Source organism: Gopherus flavomarginatus, chromosome 7, assembly GCF_025201925.1.
Source record: "Gopherus flavomarginatus isolate rGopFla2 chromosome 7, rGopFla2.mat.asm, whole genome shotgun sequence".
Lineage (NCBI taxonomy): Eukaryota > Metazoa > Chordata > Testudines > Testudinidae > Gopherus > Gopherus flavomarginatus.
Window position 1 is genome coordinate 14,663,601 of NC_066623.1, and position 22,829 is coordinate 14,686,429.

Sequence of the window (22,829 nt, forward strand, 5' to 3'; positions counted from 1 at the left end):
ACCTATCCCGTCCCCTCTGACCTTCGCTTGGATTTACTTTACTACCCCTCCTTCAGTTAGGTCCTAGGAAGTACAGTTTAGTCATGCAGTAAGGGTAACTACATTCTGTTACCCCGGCATCCGCAACTTAAGAAAATTTTAACCTAAGCAGCCAAAATTGATCACCTTGGTAAAGCAGATATGCCAATTGATCACCATAGGCAGATTAGGTTGTTTATGCAAATACTGTCTGCTTATGCGGTCTCTTCCCTCAGGTCAACAGACGGCTGGAGAGAATTCATTCAGAATGATGGCTTACATACAGAGGCAGCTAAATAATCTGAAGCAAGTGAGGCATACAGTGATATTAACTCTTTTTTCTGCTTTCCAGTTTTTCCATGAAGAACCATCTAATTAACCCAAATGCACTCATTACTCAGTTACCCAATAATTTCAATACATATAGATGGTCCATGAGCAACCTAGGTTTATTACATTTCTGTTCAGTATGGGTCAGTTTTTCTAAAGCGCTTAAGTGCTTTAGGAGGCTAATCCAGGAATAACTAGAACAAATAGCAAGAAGCTCCAACCCCACAAATTCAAATTCAAAATTAGGCAATTATTTTTTTAAAACAGTGATGGTGATTCGGCATTGGAACAAACTACCAAGTGTTGGGTTCTCTTTCTCTTGGTATCTTCAGATCTAGCCTGGAAGCCTTTCTGGAGGGTATGAGTTCATGAAACATACATTATTGGACTTGATACAGGGGTGATTGGGTGAAATTTAATTGCCTGTAAGACACAGAAGGTCAGACTAGATGACCTATTGTCCCATGTGGCCTTAAAATCTATGACCCCATGTGATCTTCACGCATCACCTGTGACAGAAAAATTCTAAGAGAATGTTTATGTGTGTTTTGTTTCCCAACTAAATGAGGTTTTTCTGATTAATTGTCTGACATAACCATTTCATGTGAAGATGCTGTAAATTGCTTGCTCACACATCAATGTCTGAAATGTGATTTTACTGCGAATGATGACTCTATAAAGAAAATGGAGCAGCTTTACCCAACCCCTCTGCCCCTATCTGGTATCCATTCTACAGTCATCTTTGCTACCTTACATGATACAAGTGCAACAGTCACCAGTAGTGGGTTTACAGGGGTGCCATGGCACCAGGCCCACACTCAAAAAGGGCCCCAGCCTGGCCCACTCCAGTTGTGCTGCGCCCCAAACCACTGGCTCCTCTCCATCCCCCCTCTACCTCCACCACTCACTCTTCTCTGTAGGGCTTCTCTCTGCCCCCTGGCTCCGCTCACCAGCTCCCACTCACTCCTCTTGGCTGGTGGCCAGCTGGCTGCCTGTCAGTGCCGGGGCAGAGTGGAGCCCTCAGCCACTGCCGCTCCAGGCCAGTGACCTGAACGTCTGCTTCAGGATCCCTGGGGGAAGGACCCACCTCTCCCTGCCACTTAGGGTGACCAGATGTCCTGATTTTATAGGGACAGTTCTGATTTTGGGGGCTTTTTCTTATATAGGCTCCTATTAGCTCCCACCCCCATCTCGATTTTTCACATTTGCTGTCTGGTCACCCTACTGGCTGTCCCTCCTCCCACCAGCCTCTGCAAGGAAACTCCTCCTCCGCTGCACGCACCAGCATCAATTGGGTAGGGCTGGGTGGGGCTCCGGGAGATGGAGCCGCTCTCTGCTCCCAGGCTTCAGCTGTCCTGTCCCCTAGCACTGTGCTGGGCTGGAGGATCCCTGCTCTGCGCTGGCTCAGCAGGGCTGATGAGTAAGGCTACGTTTCAGTGACAGGTATTTTTAGTAAAAGTCATGGACAGGTCATGGACAGTAAACAAAAAGTCATGGCCTGTGACCTGTCCATGACTTGTACTATATACCCCAACTGAATCTTGGGGGTGAGTGGCCCAGGGGGCATTGTGAGTGCTCTGGGGGGGGCAGGGGTGGCGCGTGGCCTAGGACCACCACTGGTGCTTGGAGCAGATGTTGGCAGGACTGGCAGGCTTCCTATCCTAACCCAGCTCCACATAGCTCCCCAGAAATGGCAATATGTGTCCCTCCCTCTGGTCCTGGTGGAGGCATGGCCAGATGGCTCCGTGTGCTGCCTCCGCCTGGAGCACCAGCTCTGCAGCTCCCATAGGCCGAGAACTGCAGTCAATGGGATCTGCAGGGGCGGTACCTGCTGGTGGAGGCCACATGCAGCCTCTGCCTATGAGCTGAGGGAGGGAGCCCCCCAAGGTAAGAGCTGCCCAGAGCTTTCATCCCTTCCCATGCCCCAACCCCCACCCCCACCCCCACCCAAACTCCTGCTGCTGCTGTGGGAGGGTGATGCTGTGGCCCGAGACTGCCCCAGCAGCGGTGAGTGTGGCTGGCCCAGGAGCTGCCTGGAATCTGTGACTTCTGTGACCTCCATGACAAACTCACAGCCTTACTGATGAGTGTGGCCAGGGAGCAGAGTGTGGAGGTGTGGGTCTCTAGGAGAGTCTGTGGGGGATGCTGGGCTGTGAGAGGGTGGGGGTGCTGGGCAGTGGGGAAGGTTTGTGTGTTTGGGGATGCTAGGTAGTAGGGGGTCTGCTGGAGGGCACTGGGCAAGGTCTGTGTGTATTGTGGTGCTGGGCAGCGGGGTGTCTATGTGGAGTGCTGTGTAGCTGTGGTGGTGGGGCTGTGGGGAAGGGCACTGGGTAGTGAATAGTAGGGGAGATCTGTGTGTGTTGGGGCACTAGGGAGTGGATTGTTCTGTGTGGGGTTCTTGGCAGTTGTGTAGGGGTGCTAGGCAGGGGTGGTGGTGTGCAGGGCACTGTATATTTGTGGTGGGGGTCAGGAGGGGTGCTGGGCATAGCAGGTCTGGGGGTGCTGGCATAGGGAGTCAGGGTATGTTGGGCGGGGAGCTGTGTGGTGTGGCATGTGCCCAACCTCGAGGGGAAGGGGCATGCTGGCCGCACAGGGCCAGGTGGGCCAGTGTGTGTCTGGCGACTGCCGGTTTGTAAACATTGCCCTCGCACTGGGCTGAGCGGAGGTGGGCCATACCATGCCCCATTATCTCTGGCTGCCCCCTCGCTCCCCCACGCCATGCTCCAAAGCCCTATGGAGGCCCACTAGTATGTTTGGTATTGGGTCCACAAATCCGGCCCTGATTGTCATTACTGTTTGTCCTGCAGTGCCAAGAGAGGATTTGTGGCATAAACCTGATAGGAGAGAATATTGGAGTACAGGCAAAGAGCATTAAGGGGGGTTGTTTTGTATTCCTCATAATCATAATCTTATTTTTTTTAAATATCCACCCCTCCCCCAAATAAAGAAAGAATAGTAAAAAGAACAAAAGGTAAAGGAGTCAGATCGAGTTAATCAAAGGTTTCTGCAAAGTTACACCGAATCTTTTCAAATTTGTTTGCGGTCTCTCTTCTGAGAAATATTACTTGCTCTCTAAGTCTGTTTTCAAGACCTGAAGAAGAGCTGTTAGTTAGCTTGAAAGCTTGTCTCTCTCACCCACAGAAGTTGGTCCCATAAATGCATTACCTCACCCACCCTGTCTCACCTGTTCTCCAGGTCAGTCAAGCTGAGCAAAGCTCTGTCTCTGGAGCCAGTCTGCTATTCCATCTAAGCAATATGAGTCGTTTGGCTACAAGCTCTGCTCTAGAGGACCAAGCTTCCCATGAGTTTCCCAAATGATGGGATAGATCCCAAAACACAGTTCTGGGAAGTACTTTTTAAGGAGGTATCCATTATCATATTAATCCTCCTGCCTACTTCAAACCAAAAGGATTGTCTCTTGGGACAGTCCCAAAACAGATGAGACAGCGTGGCTTCGTATTTCCAGCAGCAGTCTGTTTTGTAGGATGATAGGGAGCCAAGAGCCTGGAAGTCCTGGGAGCCCTGGTTCTCAGGCTCATTGTTCCTCAGTGGCCCAGGCTTTCAGACTCCAGCTCCTCAGCATCCCACCACGCAGGCTTCCCTGGATCCAGGGAAAGCATGCTGCCCCAGAACAAGGCTTCACTCCCTTTCATGGAGAATTTTGAAATTGGGAGGGGGAGGTTTATGCTGAATCAGAACACCACCAAATTGTGAAATATCAGAATCCTCTGCCAGACGGAATTCCCTTTCTCCACTCGGCTCCAGAAACTGCAGGAAGTTCCATGCAAGGTGGATGGAATGGGAGATGTTTTCGGAGAGTAAAGAGTAGATTTCTGCACACAGGGTAGTTCAGTGTGGGGGAGATGGCTCACATGAAGCTTGTTCCAAAGTGAAGAGTGCCAGCAAAAAAGGCGGTATCAAAGTTATGGGGAAAACTGAATCTCTTTTCCCATGCTGGTATCTTGGAGAGCATCTATCTCACGTTCCGGGCTTCTGTTCTTGGGGTGGAATCTCATGGATGAGCAATTCTTCCACTCTTAGACCAGAAGCAGATACACTACCCTGCGTGCAGAAATCACTGATCACCCTGCAGGCTGTTGAGGATCCAAGGAATAGATTCACAAATGGTTTAGGCACCTAACTGCCACTTCAGTAGGTGAAGTCTCTGATTTAGACACCACTGGTATTCACAAAAGCCCCACTCAGATGCTACTGAATGCTGTAGGTGCCCATCCTCACTTGGCACCTAAGTTTTTGCAGCAAAAGTTCCCTATGTGCCTAAATGTTAGCCTCTGGGCATGAGCACTGCTGCCTCACTCTAGCTGTCTGGAATGCCTAAGCCACAGTGTGAGTCACAAAACAGGGGACGATAGGTGTTCCTTTGCCTAACTCGCCAGCAGGGCCTGATCCAGTAGGGAAGCTCAGAGTATGCCTATATCCACACAAAATACCAATGCGGGAGAGGGGGATGACCTCCCTTGCAACTTTTAGCCCAATGGCTAGAGTACTCACCTGGGATGTGGGAGATCCCCAGTTCAAGTGCCTGCTCTGCCTGCGAGGGAGAAGGGATTTGAACAGGGCTAAGGGATATTCTGATGTGGGGCTCCCTCAATCTCGTCTGTTGAAGGCGTTCCTCCATTAGCTCTGCAGTTTGGACACTCACCTGTGAAATGGCAGAGATCTGTTCATATCCTCTATCATCCAGTAGAGTGGGGACATGAATGGGGGTCTCCCACAAGCTAGGTGAGTACCCTAGCACTGGAACTAAAAGTGATAAGGGAGGTCCTCCCCCCACTCCATTGGATTGTTGCAAGAAATGCCTTAGGTGCCTAACTCTAGGAGAGGATTTCACAGCTGAGAATCCCAAGCAGAGGCAGGCACCACCCTCCATCTTGGCTTTAGGTGTCAAACTCCCTCACAGGGGCGCAGAGGCAGGACTTAGGATACACTCCTCTTCTGGGCATCTACCATTGGCTATCTTAGGTGGGGAGCAACCTTGCATACTGACTTTTGTGAATCCCATTCTTCGGGCCTCTCTCCCCTCAACTTCCCCTAGCTCAGGCTTTGTGAATGCCAGTGGTGTGGTAGGTGCCTAGAGTTAGGTGTTGCAACACTGACCATGGGAATGCCCAGTCTCTTTGTGAATCTAACGCCAGGAAACTGAAGGCCCAAGCTCCACAGCAGCCAGCTAGGCAGACTGTTGAGGAACCACATCCACCTCAAATGACAAGAGTTTTCTTTAAAAAGCCGCATAAGTTAAAAAAAATTGCTAACAGAAGTGATCATACAAGGTATCATTTCATCACTTAATCTGAACGACCTCAGGCGGCCACTAAACTTCAATCCCAAAGGTATATCCGAAAATATTTCTTAACCAGGGGACTAAGCTTTAAGGAGTCATCATGGCTCATCCCCACAAGCTACTCTATTCTGGTAAGCCGGGCGATTTCAAAACTGTGCTACAGAGCTTAATTGCAGCATTAACCTTCTGATTCCTTTGCAGATAAGAACTGAAAAATATTTTAGGACATCTTGTGGCTGGCTTTGGGAGAGAGGGACAAGCCACAGGAAGAATTCCATCTATCTTGTGCCCCTGCACAGGGGCTAGCCATAATCCCAGTCCTTGTGCTCAGTGACTCCCAAGGAGCAGAGAATATAATACTGTAATGCTAAATTCTTCAAAGGGGTAGAGACATGGACTTATCCCCATTCTCCAATGGCTCACAGAACTGGGCCGATATAGAGAGAGTACATGCGGTACCATTTGTTTTGGAGGAAGTTGTGGCCCAGTTATGGTGATTGATTGACCATCACTCCCATGGTATTCTGGCAGGGCAGCCCCTATCCCACCAACCCAACAACTAAAACATATGTCCAAGCTCTGGCTATTCTCATTGATTTATTTTCATCCTATCTAGTCTCCTCAAATCTCACGGTACCATTCAAAACACAAATGATAAAATCAGCATCTTGACCATGTCAATCTTTATCCTCGCTTCCAAGGCCCTACATAACCCACCTGGGCCTACAAAACCATCTTAATTCTTATGAGCCCCTTGCCCTTCTTCTCTCTATCTTTGATGCCAGGCTTGCAATCCCTTTGGTTTCCTTCTCCCACTCTCATCTTTGTGACTTCTTCTAGGCGTGGAATGACTCTAGATTTATTCCCAAGCCCTGGACACTAACCCACATTAAGCAAAGGCTTTCATTACCCAAATATGACTTAGGATTTTGCTGTTACGGAAAAGTCAGCATTTCCTCAGAGTCTGTCAGAATGTCTGGATTTATGCATCTGTCTTTCTGACATTGAATTCCTCCGAGTCAGGTACTGCCCTTAATTTCTGTCTTGTACAGCACTGAGCACTTTCTTGCTGACCAACCATAAATGATGTAAATGACATCAACACAATGGGCTGAAACAGGCACAATATAGGCCGTGTAATCTTTATGCTCCCCCATACGTACACACGTATCTGTGATAGTCTTTTTTATTAAACTCATTCTGACTTAATTTTTCTTTAAAAAAATATACTAGAACTCAGAATCATTCACCTTAAAAGAGCCTTTTAAACACAAAAACAAATCAGAGATGCTGCCCTGCCTATGGGAGAGGACTCTCAGGACAGGAGTTGATAGTTATGCCTGGTAGAAGCTCAGGAAGATCTTGCTGGCACTGGACAGAGGTACAGGCACAGCAGCTTTTGTTGATCTCTTTGGTAGAGAGCCACTTGTATTAAGATCTTGTCATGCAATCCACCAGCATGGACACCAGCATAGGTGTGGGGTCCCAACACATAAACATTGGATACCAGATCTCCATGTGGTCACAAGCAGCACAGGTGTTTCTTCCTGTTAGTTTGATTTTATGTGCACACCTCTTTCTTTGATGGGCTATTATAGAAAGGTGTGTGAGACATCATACTTTAAGGAGGGAAGTTATAGCAGTATATGCTAAAGGGGAAGGTAACTGAATGTCCTTAGCTGCTGAGTTCTTGAGACCACGTCTGAAACATGGAAACATCTGCCAGGAATAACATGGATAAACAGAGACCACTTAAAAGGGGTGGGGGGGGGAGCATAATTTTTTCAGAATCATATACCTTGTGTACAGAAACCCCACTACACCTGAATGTGAGAATAAGATGTTGACAGGACAGCCCTAACCACTGTCCTGTTGTTAAAGTGAAAACCTCTTCAGATGAGCACATGGTTTATTCTGGAGTAATATGGGGAATTGTCAAGTATCTATTTACAACACTTCTCTTACAGTGGGAGTACTATGGCTAGAATAGCCATTAAGACAATGGAAAGCTTGTACTAATTATAGGAAACCATTTGTAACTTAACATTGCATTGTAAAATAACATTGCTTTTTTTTCTTGGATCACTTTTGCCAGTATTTAAAATAGCTTTAACTTTGCTTCATTCGTACAATTGTTCTTAGAAGTTTAACATTATAGATCAAAAAGCCTACGTAGCTCAGCAGATTAGTCCTAACCAAGTGGTGACAATTCTTATTGGATTGGAAGTCTTAAGTGAAATAAATTTGAGCATTTTCTTTGGGCTGCAATGGATGGGAATAGGCAGCATTTTACGTAAATCAGCATAGCTGCTAATCCTGCCTTTTTCTGAAAGTGGTGTCTTAGAGGGTGGATCCACGCACAAAAATGAGTATATGAATTACAGAATGGCAAGCAACGGTGCAGCTGTGCTGTGCTAAGCCACTATGGGTGATGCAGTTTAGACACTCATACCTATTTTTCCATCTGTAGTTACATACATTTTCAACAAATGAGCTTATTGGTGATTCCTATGAATCTCCACTTCTGCTACTTCTCCGTAGCGGTATCAGCGAAGGGGCAACAAAACTACCTCATCCTTTCAAAGGCAACATATTCATTTGAGGTCAAAATGTTGGATAAAAATCAACCTACACATGGTAAAGTAAAATAGGCCGGGAATTACAAGGCATAGTGAGTTCAGGCAGCAGCCTTTTGCCTCAATGGACACAGGCTCAAATCGAACGGCTCACAAGTGAAATGCATTTGGACACGAGCCTGCACTGAGCAAAATAAATACCCAAACTAGTGGAGCACAACCCCCAGTTTCTGATCAATACAAGAGATGATGCGGAGAACAGGGTGGAGATGCTTGCATAGCATGTGCTTTCACTGCACAGGCCAAATTCTGTTCTATGCCAGTGAATTCAGGAGAGTAACTCAGGGCAGTCCTTGGGCCTATGAAACAAGGGCAGCCCTAGCATGGCCTTATATATTTACCTGAAGCCACTGTGACATATTCTGCCTTCGGACACACAAATGCAATTTTCACTGGACCAAATTCAGCACTGGGCCAGTTTTGCCATTGACTTCAATGGGAGCGGGTTAAGGGCCCTGGTATAAGCAGATGCAGGCTCACTAATTCAGATGGAAGTAGCCAATATATATATGAGAGCAAAATTTAGGCTAGTGATATTAGGTACTCACTTGTTTCAACATTAAAATATTCCCTTTTCTAAAATGAAACCACAGAAGCAGAGTAAATATGAGCACTAATAACTACTGCACGCTGTGCTGTTTCTGGTGCCTTTTGCTCGAACATCTAACCCAATGCTGCAGAGAGAGGCTACATTATAAAACCATTCCCTCTCTGCATTTCTTCCTAATGGATGACTTGTACTTGTCTAGAGAAAAGTATATTATTAGTAAGAAAAATAAAGCACAACTATTAGAAGTTACCCTTCCTTTGAAAAATCTGCTTCCCTCCATCCCCACCCGCACATTTGAAGTACTCAATATTGAACCTATGCAGCAAATTACAACCATTTAAAACTGAGCCTTTAAGTTCCAAAGAGAAGAACACCTACTACACGAATGCAGTAATTCTTCCGGCTTAATCAGACTCTTTAAGTCATCGCTCATTCAAACAAAGCAATATGGCATATATTCTCTCTAGATATGTACCTATATAGATATGTACACACCCCCATTACACATACACACATAACAAGGAGAAAAAGCCCTATCTGAACAATATTACATAGGATGGACCTAGCTGAATAAGTCAGTGAGATCAGAGGAGAGGAATTATGTAATCTTTTCAATTGCGCACACAGCTATAATTATTTTATCAAGCAGCATTAATATTTCACTGCAGTTTTCAGATTATGTGTATTCATCTATGGATTAAACCATCGCTGCTTTTAACTGCATGTTTCTCTCTGCCTCTTTTTTCACTAAAGATATCTGAAATAACCTTACTGTACTGCTGTGGGAGGGGGAAGGGTAGAGAGAAGAAATGAATGTGCTGAGTAGCCGAAACAGAGTAAAGACAAATGCATAGAGGTCATTTCATAAAGGGCCTAATTTGTAAAGGTCCTGAGCTGTCATTTCTCTCTTGCTGGACCGGAGCAGCATCCCCTCTGCTGACGTAACATTCATGCAGCCTAATTCTGATTATATTAAAAAGGAAAGGATGAAAAATAATACAGAACGGGGGGAGGGAATAGTAGTAAATACCAAGAAAGGGATTGAAAAGGCAACATCAAGGAGGAATGGTGAGAGCTAGAGAAACACTTACCCATAAACAGCCAGATGGAGCCACCAGACACTAGGAGGAAGGTGAGCATGCCTGCTGGATCCGGCTGCACCATGGGAAGCCTGAAGAGACTGACTGGAGGGTGTATGTGAAAGGGGGGGAGGGGGCACTGCAGCACATTCACTGCAGTAGCAGCAGCTGGGACTCGACCACTCCGCTTGCTCCAAGGCGCAGCATGCTTGTCAATTACTCCCACAGAATAGGATGATATTTTTAGCAATCCCCCTTCCTCGGGGACCTCTAGCTTCTTCTTAAAGGGGGCAATGCATCCCACTTGGGTAGGGCTCACTGATCTGCATGGGAGCAATTCCCCTCCCCCTCCTGGAAATCCAGCAGCCCAGGCAGCAAGGGGGGACTGGGAGGGGAAAAAAGGGATGGGAAGGGGAGAAACTTTATTTGGTGGTTTCTGATATCTTAACCTGTGTCCAAAGAAATTGCTCAAATATGTGCCCTGCAGCAGCAACGCACTGGAATGCTCCCAGAGGCCCCAACTGTCAGAGATGCTGAGCGCTTCAACTCCACCTGAAGTCGATGGGAGCTGCAGGTACTCAGCGCCTCTGGAAATGTGCAGGTCTTCACATACAGCGAAGGACTATGCAAGAGAACAGAGAGCCAAGTTGATTTTTATGGTCTGTGGTGAGCATTTGGACAAAGCAGATTGGGGGAATTAGTTATTCCATCCTTTCCTGAACACGCTGGTCTCAGAAAATTAATCTCTCAGTTGCTGGGTATGAGAAGGGCTTTGCAGAAAGAGCAGAGGCACAGACCATTCTAGGGATGGGTTAGTGGTGAAGTCATATGTGCTATTCCTTTGTAGGATGACCAGACAACAAATGTGAAAAATTGGGATGGGCATGGGGGGGAATAGGAGCCTATATAAGAAAAAGACCCAAAAATTAGGACCGTCCCTGTAAAATCAGGACGTCTAGGCGCTCTATTCCTTTGCTAGTGAAAGTGTGGGAGTTGGTAGCAGTGACAATAGCATAAAATATCTCCGTTAGACAGAGGATTTCAACCTTTGATGTAGCTTCATTAGTGCAAACCTGTATAGCAGACAGGCTAAACTGCGATAAACTGCGATTTGTACCAGTGCAGTTGATCCCTCCTTGAAACCAGGGTAAACTGAATTGGTGCACATCATGTCTTATAACAGCTTAACCTGTCTATGTTAGGGACTAGCACAGAGGTGGACAAACTATGGCCCACAGGCCACATCTAGCCTGCAGGACTGTCCTGCCCGGCTCCTGAGCTCCCGGCCAGGGAAGCCCCTCCCCTGCTGTTCCCCCTCTCCCGCAGCCTCAGCTTGCCACCGCCAGAGCTCTGGGTGGCGGAACTGCAAAGTGGCGTGGCTGTCTCCGGTCGGGCAGTGTAGTTGCCAGTCCTGCTGCTCCGAGCAGCATGGTAAGGGGGTGGGGAGGCTGGATAAGGGGCTGGGGGTTCCGGGGAGAAAGTCAGGGGACAGGGAGAAGAGGGCAATTGGATGGGGCAGCGTTTCGAGGGGGGCAGTCAGGGGATGGGGAACAGGGGAGGTTGGATAGGGGGTGGGGTCCCGGGGGGGGGGTTAGGAATGGGGGTCCTGGGAGGGGGTGGTCAGGGTTTGGGAAGTAGGAGGTGGCAGATAGGGTGTGGGGGCCAGGCTGTTTGGGGAGGCACAGCCCTCCCTACCCAGCTCTCCATACAGTTTTGCAACCTCGATGTGGCCCTTGGGCCAAAAAGTTTGCCCACCCCTGGACTAGCACCAGTGCAGCTATGCCAGCTGTAACCGATGCAGAATTCCCGATGTAGACAAAGGCCAATGATTTTCTTTAAGGTGGAAGGAATGAGAGTGATTGGAACTTTTCAGCAAGAGAAACTGATTATCCTTAAGTAATTCTTGCACTTCTAAAATTGTGATAGTACAGCACTGTTATTGGGGTTTCAGAACTGGGGGATGGGGTACTCAGAGCAAGGTAGTTTGGCCCATCAGCAAGTTACTCCGCAGTGCTAGTATGCAGACTGCTCCCTGCTCTCCAGACTCAGTGCATGGAGCAGGCACCAAGGCTGCCGGGGAAGCATCTCAGCCACCAGGAGACCTGGAGTAGAGCTGTGAGGGAACCACATTTTTCATTTTGGGGGGAAGTTTCACAATTTTGAAAAGTCTTTCATTCCAAAATGAAAAAACAATGTCGTAATTTACTGTAAACAGAAATTCTGTTAAAAACTTTGTTTAAGGTAGATCAAAACATTTTGTTTGACAAGATCAAAACGTTTTGTTCCAATTTTGACTTATACAATTTTTTATATTTTATTCTCTAAAAGTAAAGAACGAAACAGACATTCTGAATGGCAAAATCAAAACTTTTCTTTGATTTTTGTTTCTAACCAAATTTTTGTTGAATGTGACATATTTCCGCAAAATGGCGCTACCTCTTCCTAGTTATCTCCGTAAAGGCTTTATCACCTTGACCGAGAAGTTGGAAAATATTTTCTATGACAGGTTATGACTCAACGCAAAGTGACTCAGCACTTCCCTACATGTCAAAGTCAATGCTGTCTACCACATGCACACTCATCAAGATCTCACCATCTCACCTTCCATTTCATTATAAAAAACATTTAAATCCATCACTCATCTCTGGAACAAATGCAACCTACACTCAGTATCAATTATAACGACCTGGAAAGCTATATCTATTTTCAAATTGTGCTCGTCACCAGGATATCTAAACCGCTCCAATCTCCTATCTGTCTAAATAAGTGGACTCTGCACCTCTCCCCTTTTAACTACTCACTGAAATGAGTAACAAACCACATGATTTTCAAGTTGTCTCCTGAAAAACCAACTTTCCACCCTGTTGACTGTAAAGAGGAAAAAACCCACCAGTTTGGTGTTCAGCCCTGCTCTCTGCTCACTGGGTGTGCTGTCTATATGGGATTCTCCCCTTCTGTCTCCCAAGGAGCAACTCTGCTAGCGTCTCCCCTGCACACCACTACAAGACGAGGGGGAATCTAAGCGGGAAACTGCTAAACTATACATATGGGGGACAGGCATTGTCTCCAATATGCTACTCCTTCCCTCAGTTCTCCTCTAGTCTGATCAATAACCACATGCCAATTAGGGCAGACTGTCTACAGCAACCATCTTTTTCACCCAACTTTCCTGTGCAGTTGATGTAAATGCCAACCCCTAAATTCTAATACTGTGTGACGTCTTATCAGTTGAGTCCTATAGGTGACTGGCAATTTTACACAGAATATTCCTTTACATTAAACTACCAGCACTGCCAGACCAAACGTGAGGCACAAAATAAATTAAAATAGCCTTCCAAGTTATCACTTAGTCTCTCCAGATAATCTCATAGACTTTAAGGTCAGAAGGGACCATTATGATCATCTAGTCTGACCTTAATGGAAGCTGGGTGCCTAGCTCCATTGGGCACTTGTGAAAAATCTACCCATTACTAAATTAACCTGAGTCCTACGTGATATCATATCTTTTGGAGGTGAACTGCTGAGCCCAAACTACAGTTCCCATCACTGCTTACTTTAGTATGCAGTTAGCAAACTGCATAGCATCACTTAAATCACTACCAATATTTGGAATCAGAAGTCCAGGGAAGTCATCCAAAATGCAACATTTAAAGCATGGGTAGATTTTGATAAGCCATCAAGTCAGGAGTAAAAACAGGCCTTATCCAAGTGAACAATGATTAAAATGAGTTTAACTATTGTTGAAACCTCAGCTTAACAGAGGGCTACTTAATTGCTAAGACTCACAGAGAGTTATGTTATGATCATGCAGCATTTGTATGTGGGTAGAGCCTCCATTTTGCTAGTATGATGCAGTGTAGCAAGGTGGTGGGATACCCTACAGCCTCGCCGAGGGTTGAATTGGCCCAAACAGGAACATGGGCGGAGCCACTGGGTCTTGCGCTCGCCCCTCAGAGGTCACGGCGCAGACCCGGAAGCATAAAAGCTCACCTGCAGAACTCAGTTGGGCCCCAGCCGCCGGAGAGACCAGACGTCAACGACCGAGCTCCCTCTTGAGAGACAGCAGCAGCCCGCAGCCAGCCTGAGCTCACACCCGGCCAGCTGAGCCTACCCCTTGCCCGTTATCCCGAGGACTGGACGAGCCTGCCTCTTCCCATCTACCCAGAGGAGGAGCTGAGCCTGCCCCTTCCCAGCTACCTGGAGGAGCAGCCAAGCCTGCCTCTTCCCAGCTTCCCTGAGGAGGAGCCAAGCCTGCCCCATGCCAACTACCTCGAGGAACAGCTGAGCCTGCCCTTCGCTGCGTACCCCGAGGAACCGATGGTGTTCGAGACCACCGAGGACACTAGCACGACCCAGGTACCCTACGAGGGGGAGTGTGGAAGTAGCCCGGGGGCAGCCGACCCCAGTCAGGCTGCAGCACAGCCTGAACCTATGTCAGTGTGTTGTGGCCAGGATCCCCACTGACAGCAGCGAGCCTTTGCCGCTGCTAGGGCCCCGAGCTGGGACGCAGTGGAGAGGGAGGGCCTGCATCCCCGCCCTGCCACCCACTCCTTGGTGACAGACTCCCCACTTTTCCTTTTCCGGGCCTGGAGAGGCTAGGACAATTTGACTACTGACTCAGCCCCTGCTTAAGGGCCTGAGTCCCAGACTGTTTGCTTGCTGCCCCTCCCTGACCTAGGGACAGGGCTGCGATTTGACTATCGATGCAGCCCCGCTTCAAGGGCCTGAGCCCGTAACAGAGTGTGTGATCTTCCACACTACCACAGAGCCCGGACGGACGGCGAAGTAGAGCGAGGCGGTGGGATGCCCCACAGCCCCGCCGAGGGTTGAATCTCAACCAAACCCTGTTACATGCAGATTAAGGAGAAATCTAATTTACCTGATATTTTGTTTCAAAGACACATTTAAAAAAAAAACTGTAGCTTTAGGCCTGATTCGCTGTTTTATACCTTCTAAACTTGTCTGTGGTAAGGTTATGGGAAACTTGCTGAAATACACCTGAGGAAAGGTTTTTCTGTAACATTTTGAGAACTTTATTAAAGTGAGATTTGTAGAACAACACTTGATTAACATTAATGCATATTAAGTCAGCCTCTATGATGCAGAAAATGTATCTGGGGAGCTATAATTTACCTTCCATTGGGCACCAGAGTTCTTTTCCACTCTCATATCACCTGAGCTGAACATTTAAAATTCTTAACCTTACACTGGCTGTGATGATTCACAGATTTTAAGGCCAAAAAAGACCACTGTGATAATCTAGTCTAACACCCTGCATAACATGGGTCATAGAACTTCCCCATAATAATATCTGTTTGAACTAGAGAATATCATTTAGAAAAACAGCCAATCTTGACTTAAAAATGTGTAATGATGGAGAATACATTTAAATGATGGTATTTTTTTCTATGGTTAATTAACCTCGCTGTTAAAAATGTGTGCCTTACTTTCAGTCTGAATTTAACTTCAATTTCCAGTTACACATTTGCCTACAAGACTTAAGAGCCTATTAGCAAATTTTTGTTCCCTATATAGGTATACAAACTGTGATCAAATCATCCCTTAACCATTTCTAGTGAAGCTAAACAGATTGAGCTCATTGAGTATATTGCTATAAGGCATGTTTTCCAATCCTTTAATCATTCTCGTGGCTTTTCTCTGAACCCTCTCCAAATTATCAACAGCCTTCTTGAATTGTGGGCATAGAACTGGACACAGTATTCCAGGAGTGACTACACCAACGCTACATACAGAGCTAATATAACCTCTCTATTCCAACTCAAAATTCCCCTGTTCATACATCCAAGGAGAGCATTAGTCCTTTTGGCTATGGCATCACATTGGGAACTCACGTTTTTCATCCACCATGACCCCCAAATCTTTTTCAGAGTCACTGCTTCCCAGGATAGAATCTCCCATCCTGTAAGTATGGCTTACATTCTTTATTCCTAGATGTATAACTTTACATCTGGGCATATTAAAAGGCACGTTGCTTGCTTGTGCCCATCACACCAAGCAAACCAAATAACTGTGTACCAGTGACCTGTCCTCTTCATTATTTACCACTTCCTCAATCTTTGTGTCATCTGCAAAATGTATCAGTGATGATTTGGTATTTTCTTTCAGGACATTGATAAAAACATTAAATGCCATAAGGACAAGAACTGAGTCTTGTAAGATCCCACCAGAAACATACCTGCTCAGTGATAAATATTTTGTACTACCATGACACTTTCTGTCTGATGATCTCAAAGTGTTTCACAAACAATAAAAAATAAAACCTTCCAAAATTACAGTAAGGTAGGTAAATAATATTATCCTCAGATACAGATGGGGAAACCTGAGATTAAGTAACCTGTTCAAGATCCCTCAGGACCCAATGGCAGAGTTGTGAAAAGGACCTAGGTCTCCTGGTCCATGGTCTTGGGATGCAAACACTAAACTACCCTTCCATTATTCACTGGACAGAAGAGTAGCAATGTTTGCAATTTCTTGCTTGACTTCTTGAGTGCCTTGGGTAGGATGGCAAGGAATTAGTAGAAGTGGCTTTTTTTAAACCAGAAAGAGATCTAATGGGATCATCCCCCTTCAGGGGGAAAGATTCCTACTCAGCTTACTTTATTTTTCCATTTCTCCCCACTGCCCTTGCTCCTTCTTCTGGCCATATCAGAAATACTATATAGGAGTAGTGTATGTAGGTGAGATTTATTGGATGGGTAAGCATTTCGCAGAACCAACCAAGACTGAATTGTACTCACCATTGTGTCCTCCAGTACCAAGGACAGAGGTTCAAGAGAAAACAGTTGCTTCATGTAGTATGTCCTCCTTCCCAAATATATTAGTTCATGGTGCAGAAAAATGAAAATCAACTTTCATATATTGTTCTTCAAGGAGGTAGCTCCTCTGCTTGTGGCAGCGAAGCACCGACAGTCTGGTTCATCATCTTATTTTTCATCTAATATTCTAGGATACAAGATGAGTCAAGGACGATCTTCACTGTTGTAGGTAAGAGAAACCTGGAAGACAGAACCCTTAATCAGTATAGAAATCCCCCAAAGCGATAAGAGAACCCTACAATGCAGAGAACTCTATAGCACAGAGAATCCGGAGAGAATGGACATTCTGTGTAGACTAGAGCTGTGCAAACTATTCATATCAAACTTCAAATTCATTCAAAAGACAGGATTTAGCCCTCTGTTGCTGCATGAAATGTGTATGGCAAACTTTTATTCCTCCCCCTGAACATTAGGGACATCCAGATTGGAATTTCATAGTTTGGAGCAGATGCTGCTGCTAGGAGAGGGGGCCAGCATCAGATATAGTTTTTTAATAATTCCTCAGTAATGCTTTTTTGTTTATAAGTAATTTAAAAAAAATTATTGAGCCAAATCTTTGCCCCATTAAAGTCACTGGAAGTTTTGCTATTGACTTAGGGCATGGCTACACTTGCAGATGTAGAGCACTTTGAGTTAAATCAGCCTTTGGAGAGCCCAGCAGGGAAAGCGCTGCAGTCTGTCCACACTGACAGCTTCAAGCGCATTGGCGTGGCCACATTTGTGGCACTTGCAGTGGCATTGGGAGCAGTGCATTATGGGCAGCTATCCCAGCATGCAAGTAACTGCAACATGCTTTTCAGTTGGGGGTGGGGTGGAGTGGAGTATGACAGGGAGCATGTTGTGTGTACGTGGGGGAGAGAGAGAGAATGGGATTTTGGGTTGCCGAGAGCATGTCAGCTTTCTGTCTTGTAAGTTGACCCCTCTCCCCCATCCTGTCTCTCTCTCTCTCTCTCTCTCTCTCTCTCTCTCTCTCTCTCTCTCTCTCTCTCACACACACACACACACACACACACACACACACACACAGCATTCCACAATAATGGTTGCTTTGTCTTGGAGCAGATAAGCATCTGGCTATCAGAAATGGAGCTTTGAAAGGGCATATCCGCATTCCTGCAGCAATTCAAAAACAATGACAAGAGTGGATCATGGGATGTTTCTGGAGGCCGATCAGAATGCAGTAATGCAACACCTCGTTCACACTGATGCTCGGGTGTTGTAGCCAAGGTGCAGCAAACACTATTTCGCTCACCGAGGTAGAGTACCAGTAGTGCTGTAACTGCAGAGTCAGAGTGCTCTACGTGTCTTGTCAATGTAGATGGGTAGTGAACTACGGTACCCAGGGCTGCTTTAATGCACTCTAACTTGCAAGTGTAGCCAAGCACTTAATTCAGGAACAAAAATTCCAATTCCAGTCTGCGAGTTAGCCCAAAAGAGGTTTTATGTGATGGGGTCAGGACTTTACTTTGAAATCTAAATTCCTTTGCCATATTCACAAATCTTCACTGGTGGAGGAGGAGCTGGGGTGGGGGAGAGGAAGACTCTGATGAAACCCAAAATTCTATCACAAGCTAACAAACAGGTCTATATACTAACAGCGTCCACTAGTGAATTTTTGAAGATTTCTAAATATTTTGGAGCTACGAGGTGCCAATATCAGCCCTTTTGTAAGCATGTGTAAAACTTGGCTTTAGCTGATGAAACTGCAACCCCTAACACCAGAATGGAATTGGGCAGCTTGCATGTTTGAGATTGTTCCTTCCTACTTTGCTACTTTCCGCAGCTTCCATTCTCTTCCTCTTTTAGGGCTTTTGCAGCCCAGATTGTACATCTGGCAAGTTTCCCTGGAAAAAGAACCTATAGTTTAAGATGGAAAATACAAGTGTGTGATTTTAACCAGATAGTTGCACAGCTCAGCTTGGACCTGTGGTGGAAATAAAAGCAAAACAAATTAGACCCATTACCATGGTAATGATCAGTTCAGCTCGCACTGATCAGCATGCAGGGTCAGGCCCTAAGGAATCACCAAAGGCCTGGTCTACACTGCTGGGATTGATCTAAGTTACACAACTTCAGCTATGTGAATAACGTAGCTGAAGTTGACGTACTTAGATCTACTTACCGCGGTGTCTTCACTGTCGTGAGTCAACTGCTCCCGCACCCTCATTGACTCTGCCTGCACCTCTTGTCCTGGTGGAGGACCAGAGTCAACGGGAGAGTGCTCAGTGGTTGATTTATCACGTCTAGATGTCTAGACACGATAAATCGACCCCTGCTGGATCGATTGCTGCCGTCAATCCAGCAGGTAGTGTAGACAAGCCTGAGTAATACAATTTGTAGGATGAAGAACATTAAAATGTGCTAGTTAGTCCGTGCTAAAACATGCTTTTATTATTGTTATCTTGTCCCCCTCTCCCCACATACGCGTCGTTTATTTCACCCACCTTGAATGTCTTGTCTTATAAACCCCAAAACAAGAATAGACCTCAGCGTGACTACTAATAAGCTTCAAGTTACACATGTGCTGGATTGTGGCCTTTCAGTTTAAGCTTTCAGGGGTAGGGACTGTCTTACTATATGCCTGTTCAGTGCCTGGCCCAATGAGGCCCTAAGCTGGTTGGGTTTCTGAGTGCTACTGCAACAATGGCATTAATAATCTCACTTTTAAGGCAAGAGAAATGCCGACAAGCCAGAGAGTGGGAATGCTATAGGAGCACTTTTTATTGTTTTGTTTTCGTTTTCATGTCTTTTCCAATCTCCATAGTGAACTCTTTCAACATTGGCGGGGTCAAGTGAGGACAGAGCTGATTAATGTCAGGCTTCCCTGCTGCTACTGCTAAACCATCCAGGACTCCAGATGGTTTTGGTTTGAAGGCCAAGCAAGAAAATTTTTGGGAGAGTTTTTACTGTATCTTCCTGAGACCAACTGAACCCTGGTCATGCTCTCCTCAAACTGTACTAAGACATAAGGCAATAAATAGCTGCATTAAACCTGTTCCAGAGCAAATCAAGACCACAGAGCAGGACAGAACAGTTGTTTAACTGAGTAACCTTTCATGCTTACACACTGCAATCATCGTAAGACAAACAGAAGACAGTAAATTTAATCCTTTATGGCTTAGAAGATATATGTAGATTATGATTTCAAAAGAGCCCTGTCTATATTTTGTGCCTGATTCTGATCGTGCTTCATTGGTGTAAATCAAGAGTAACTTTTGAAATGAGTGAAATTATACCAGTGTAAATCTTGGATAAGTGAGAAAATGATCAAGTCTATTACATATGTACACAGAACAATTATAACATTCTTTGTGTTGTCTTTTAATTGGGCAAAAGCTCTGCTGGATAATATAGTAACACCGATGGACAATGCTACCAGAAGGGTTCTGGATGGGATATTCATAAGTGCCTTAGGAGCACAAGTCCTTATACCTATCAAACAAGTCAATGGGAAAGTCAAAGAGATTTAGGCATTTTTGAAAATTCCACTGTCTGTCAGCATCTCTGATATTAACACCTCTGTTTTAAGAAGTTACTAACGCTTGCATCCTAATTCACCTCAGAACAAGATTTGGTGGGTATGAGGTATTTTTATATATGTATGTATCCAGACTGACCATGTAAAGCAGACCATATTTTATACATGGGCGGCTAAATGTTAGAAACCGACTTACCACTGATAGAAACCCGTTCATATGAACTTGCCTCTGTGAATTAAGACTGCTTGTACGTGGTGGTAGTATTTATGTTAACAACACTGAGTAAAAGACACTGTGTCTTAACTAGAACCATCCTAGCATTATAAGTTTAAAGCTGATGCATAAAGTAATCCATTTAGCTTTATATTTTTGTACACCTCACTGATCTACAGGTTTATAGTACAGCCATTCTTGATAGCTGCTAAGGGTTAATTGGGCAACACAGCTCTGGAAGCTCCGGAGGAAATTAAAATACCATGCCTGGTGGGAAAAAGGCTATTCAGTAGGGTAGATGAATAAAGACCAGCAGGGAATTAATTGCCTGAAGAGTTTTCCCTTTCAGGGATATTTATAGCATTAAGACAGAATATAGTCTCAGCAGTTTCTGCTGGTGTGATGCAGATTCACCCAGAAGCACACTCTGGAAGGAAAAGTGAATGTTTTAGCATGGTTGAAGGTCAAAAAACCTACCCAAATCCATCCTCTCTTTTGAATTAGAGGGAAAAGTTAGTCTTGTGGTTAAGGTACTACACAGGGATCCAGAAAATATAAATGCAGTTCCTGGCCTTGCCACAGACTTCCTGAGTAACCTTGGGAAAGTTACTTAATCTTTCTGTAGCTCGATTCCCCACCTATAACATAAGGGTAATAATACTTCTATTCTCTCATCATTTGTCTGTCTAGTCTATTTAGATTGTATGTTGCCTGGAACAAAGACTGTGTCTTGCTACTATCTGTTAGTTAACTTTTAATTACTGTTATTTAATCTCATTTTATTTTCCCGCTTATTTTGTTTTTCTCTTCTACCCAAGCACATGAATTCACTCGCTGCAGCTCTTGACATGAAATGGCACTGAACAGTCATCAACATTCATATTATTCCTTTGTAAAGCTTTAGTATGATGGCGAAGTTCTGTAGTCAGCGTGTGCCTTCTGGGGCTCGATAAATATATTCCAGTTTCAGTATACCTTGAAAGACTAGCACTGATCATCTTTAAAGTCTCTTTGATACCATGGAAAGGTCATGATCATCCTTTTAGTACCTGATCCAATGCTCATTGAGATCAGTGGGAATCTTTCCATTTACTTCAACAGGCTCTGGAATCAGGCCCTAAATGAATGAATGCAGGCTAGAAATAGCCAAAAACACTCAGCATGGACACAATACTCTGGACTAATTCTACTACACCAATAAGGGTCTCTAAGTTTATAATAACCTCTAAATTTCACCTAACAAGGAGCACGTAAACCAGCTCTCTGACCAGGCATCCATAAGTCTACCTATCTGTTTCTACTTCTTTCCATTTCTTTCCTCTGATTAATCGCTAAGTACTTGAGTTACCCCCAGACAGAACCAAAAATACATAAAGACGACTGTGTGGTACATAATCATCATGTTTATTGTATTAAAGAAATTTATTTTATAGGCTTGTATCCATGAGATTTCATTCCCTTTTCAGAAGTTTGCAGGTATATCATCTACTCAGAATTAGTTTTTTGATCCATTTGTGACCACTTTCTTTTTCTAAAATTAAATGTTGAGTATTTTTAAACCAGATTCTTTGGTTATCATTTTTCTTATGTGGTATTATTCTTAACCACCTCCTTTTCTGTGACAAGAAAATGAATGGAAGTATTTTTTTAGTGTGCTCACATGCACCTTGCTTTCTTCTGGCTAGACTGAATTAAAATTCTATTTAAATGTGTGCTTGCCCATAACTGATGTAATGGAGTGCACAAAGACTGTCTAGGACTTAAAAGATTGCTAGCTTTGCTAAAATGCCAGCTCAAAGAAAAGAAAATTATATTATATGGAACACTCTCTTTGATTAAGCAGAATGCCCTTTTATTTGGATTTAATTTGATAACAAGATAAACACTGATGACTATAGTTCTCTTAGATAATTAGAGTAAGCTCCTAAAACATTTTATTTTGTAAACTAGTATATCTTCTGGGAGTATAGTTCCCCCATGATGCATATGTGTTAACTTGCATCCATAGTAAAAGAAATTACTTATGTGTCAGAAAGATAATTATACCCTATAGTGTGTTCCTGGGTATGTCAATTTCACTTCCACTTTTTTAAATCTATAATAGAAGTCAGAACTAAGTGGCCCTGACCAATGACACAGTTAATCAAGTCTTGGTCTCCTTTCTTCATCGGGGGGCATGGATCTGCATTCATGTCGCACTCCCCATCAGTACCCGGCCCAAGCTGGCGAAGTTAATGATCCAACCAGCAGACCAAATTTGGTGATGAATCCTGGTCATGTGCCACCTGAGGCATGTTGTGCATGCGCTAAGAAGCTCAGCATAGGAGGAGGGGTCAGGATAAAGATGGGCTGGTGGAAGTGTTGAGCTGTTAACTGCATTTTAATA

General features: G+C 44.9%; 2 protein-coding genes across 6 annotated transcripts in view; one reads left to right on the forward strand and one right to left on the reverse strand.

Annotated features, from left to right (window-relative positions):
* Positions 1–10,044, reverse strand: part of ACSL6 (acyl-CoA synthetase long chain family member 6) — a 116,542-nt gene extending 106,498 nt beyond the window's left edge. For 2 of the 4 annotated variants that reach the window (XM_050962629.1, XM_050962630.1), the window contains exon 1: positions 9,928–10,042. In XM_050962629.1, the coding sequence (XP_050818586.1) occupies positions 9,928–10,000 (73 nt within the window). In that variant the 5' untranslated portion in view covers positions 10,001–10,042. Of the gene's footprint in view, positions 1–9,927 lie in introns of all 4 variants that reach the window. The other 2 variants (XM_050962633.1, XM_050962637.1) reach the window with 2 other exon arrangements.
* The window catches only part of LOC127055619 (uncharacterized), a 240,577-nt gene that overhangs the window by 32,972 nt on the left and 184,776 nt on the right, over positions 1–22,829 (forward strand). The gene's annotated exons all lie outside the window — the stretch shown is intronic.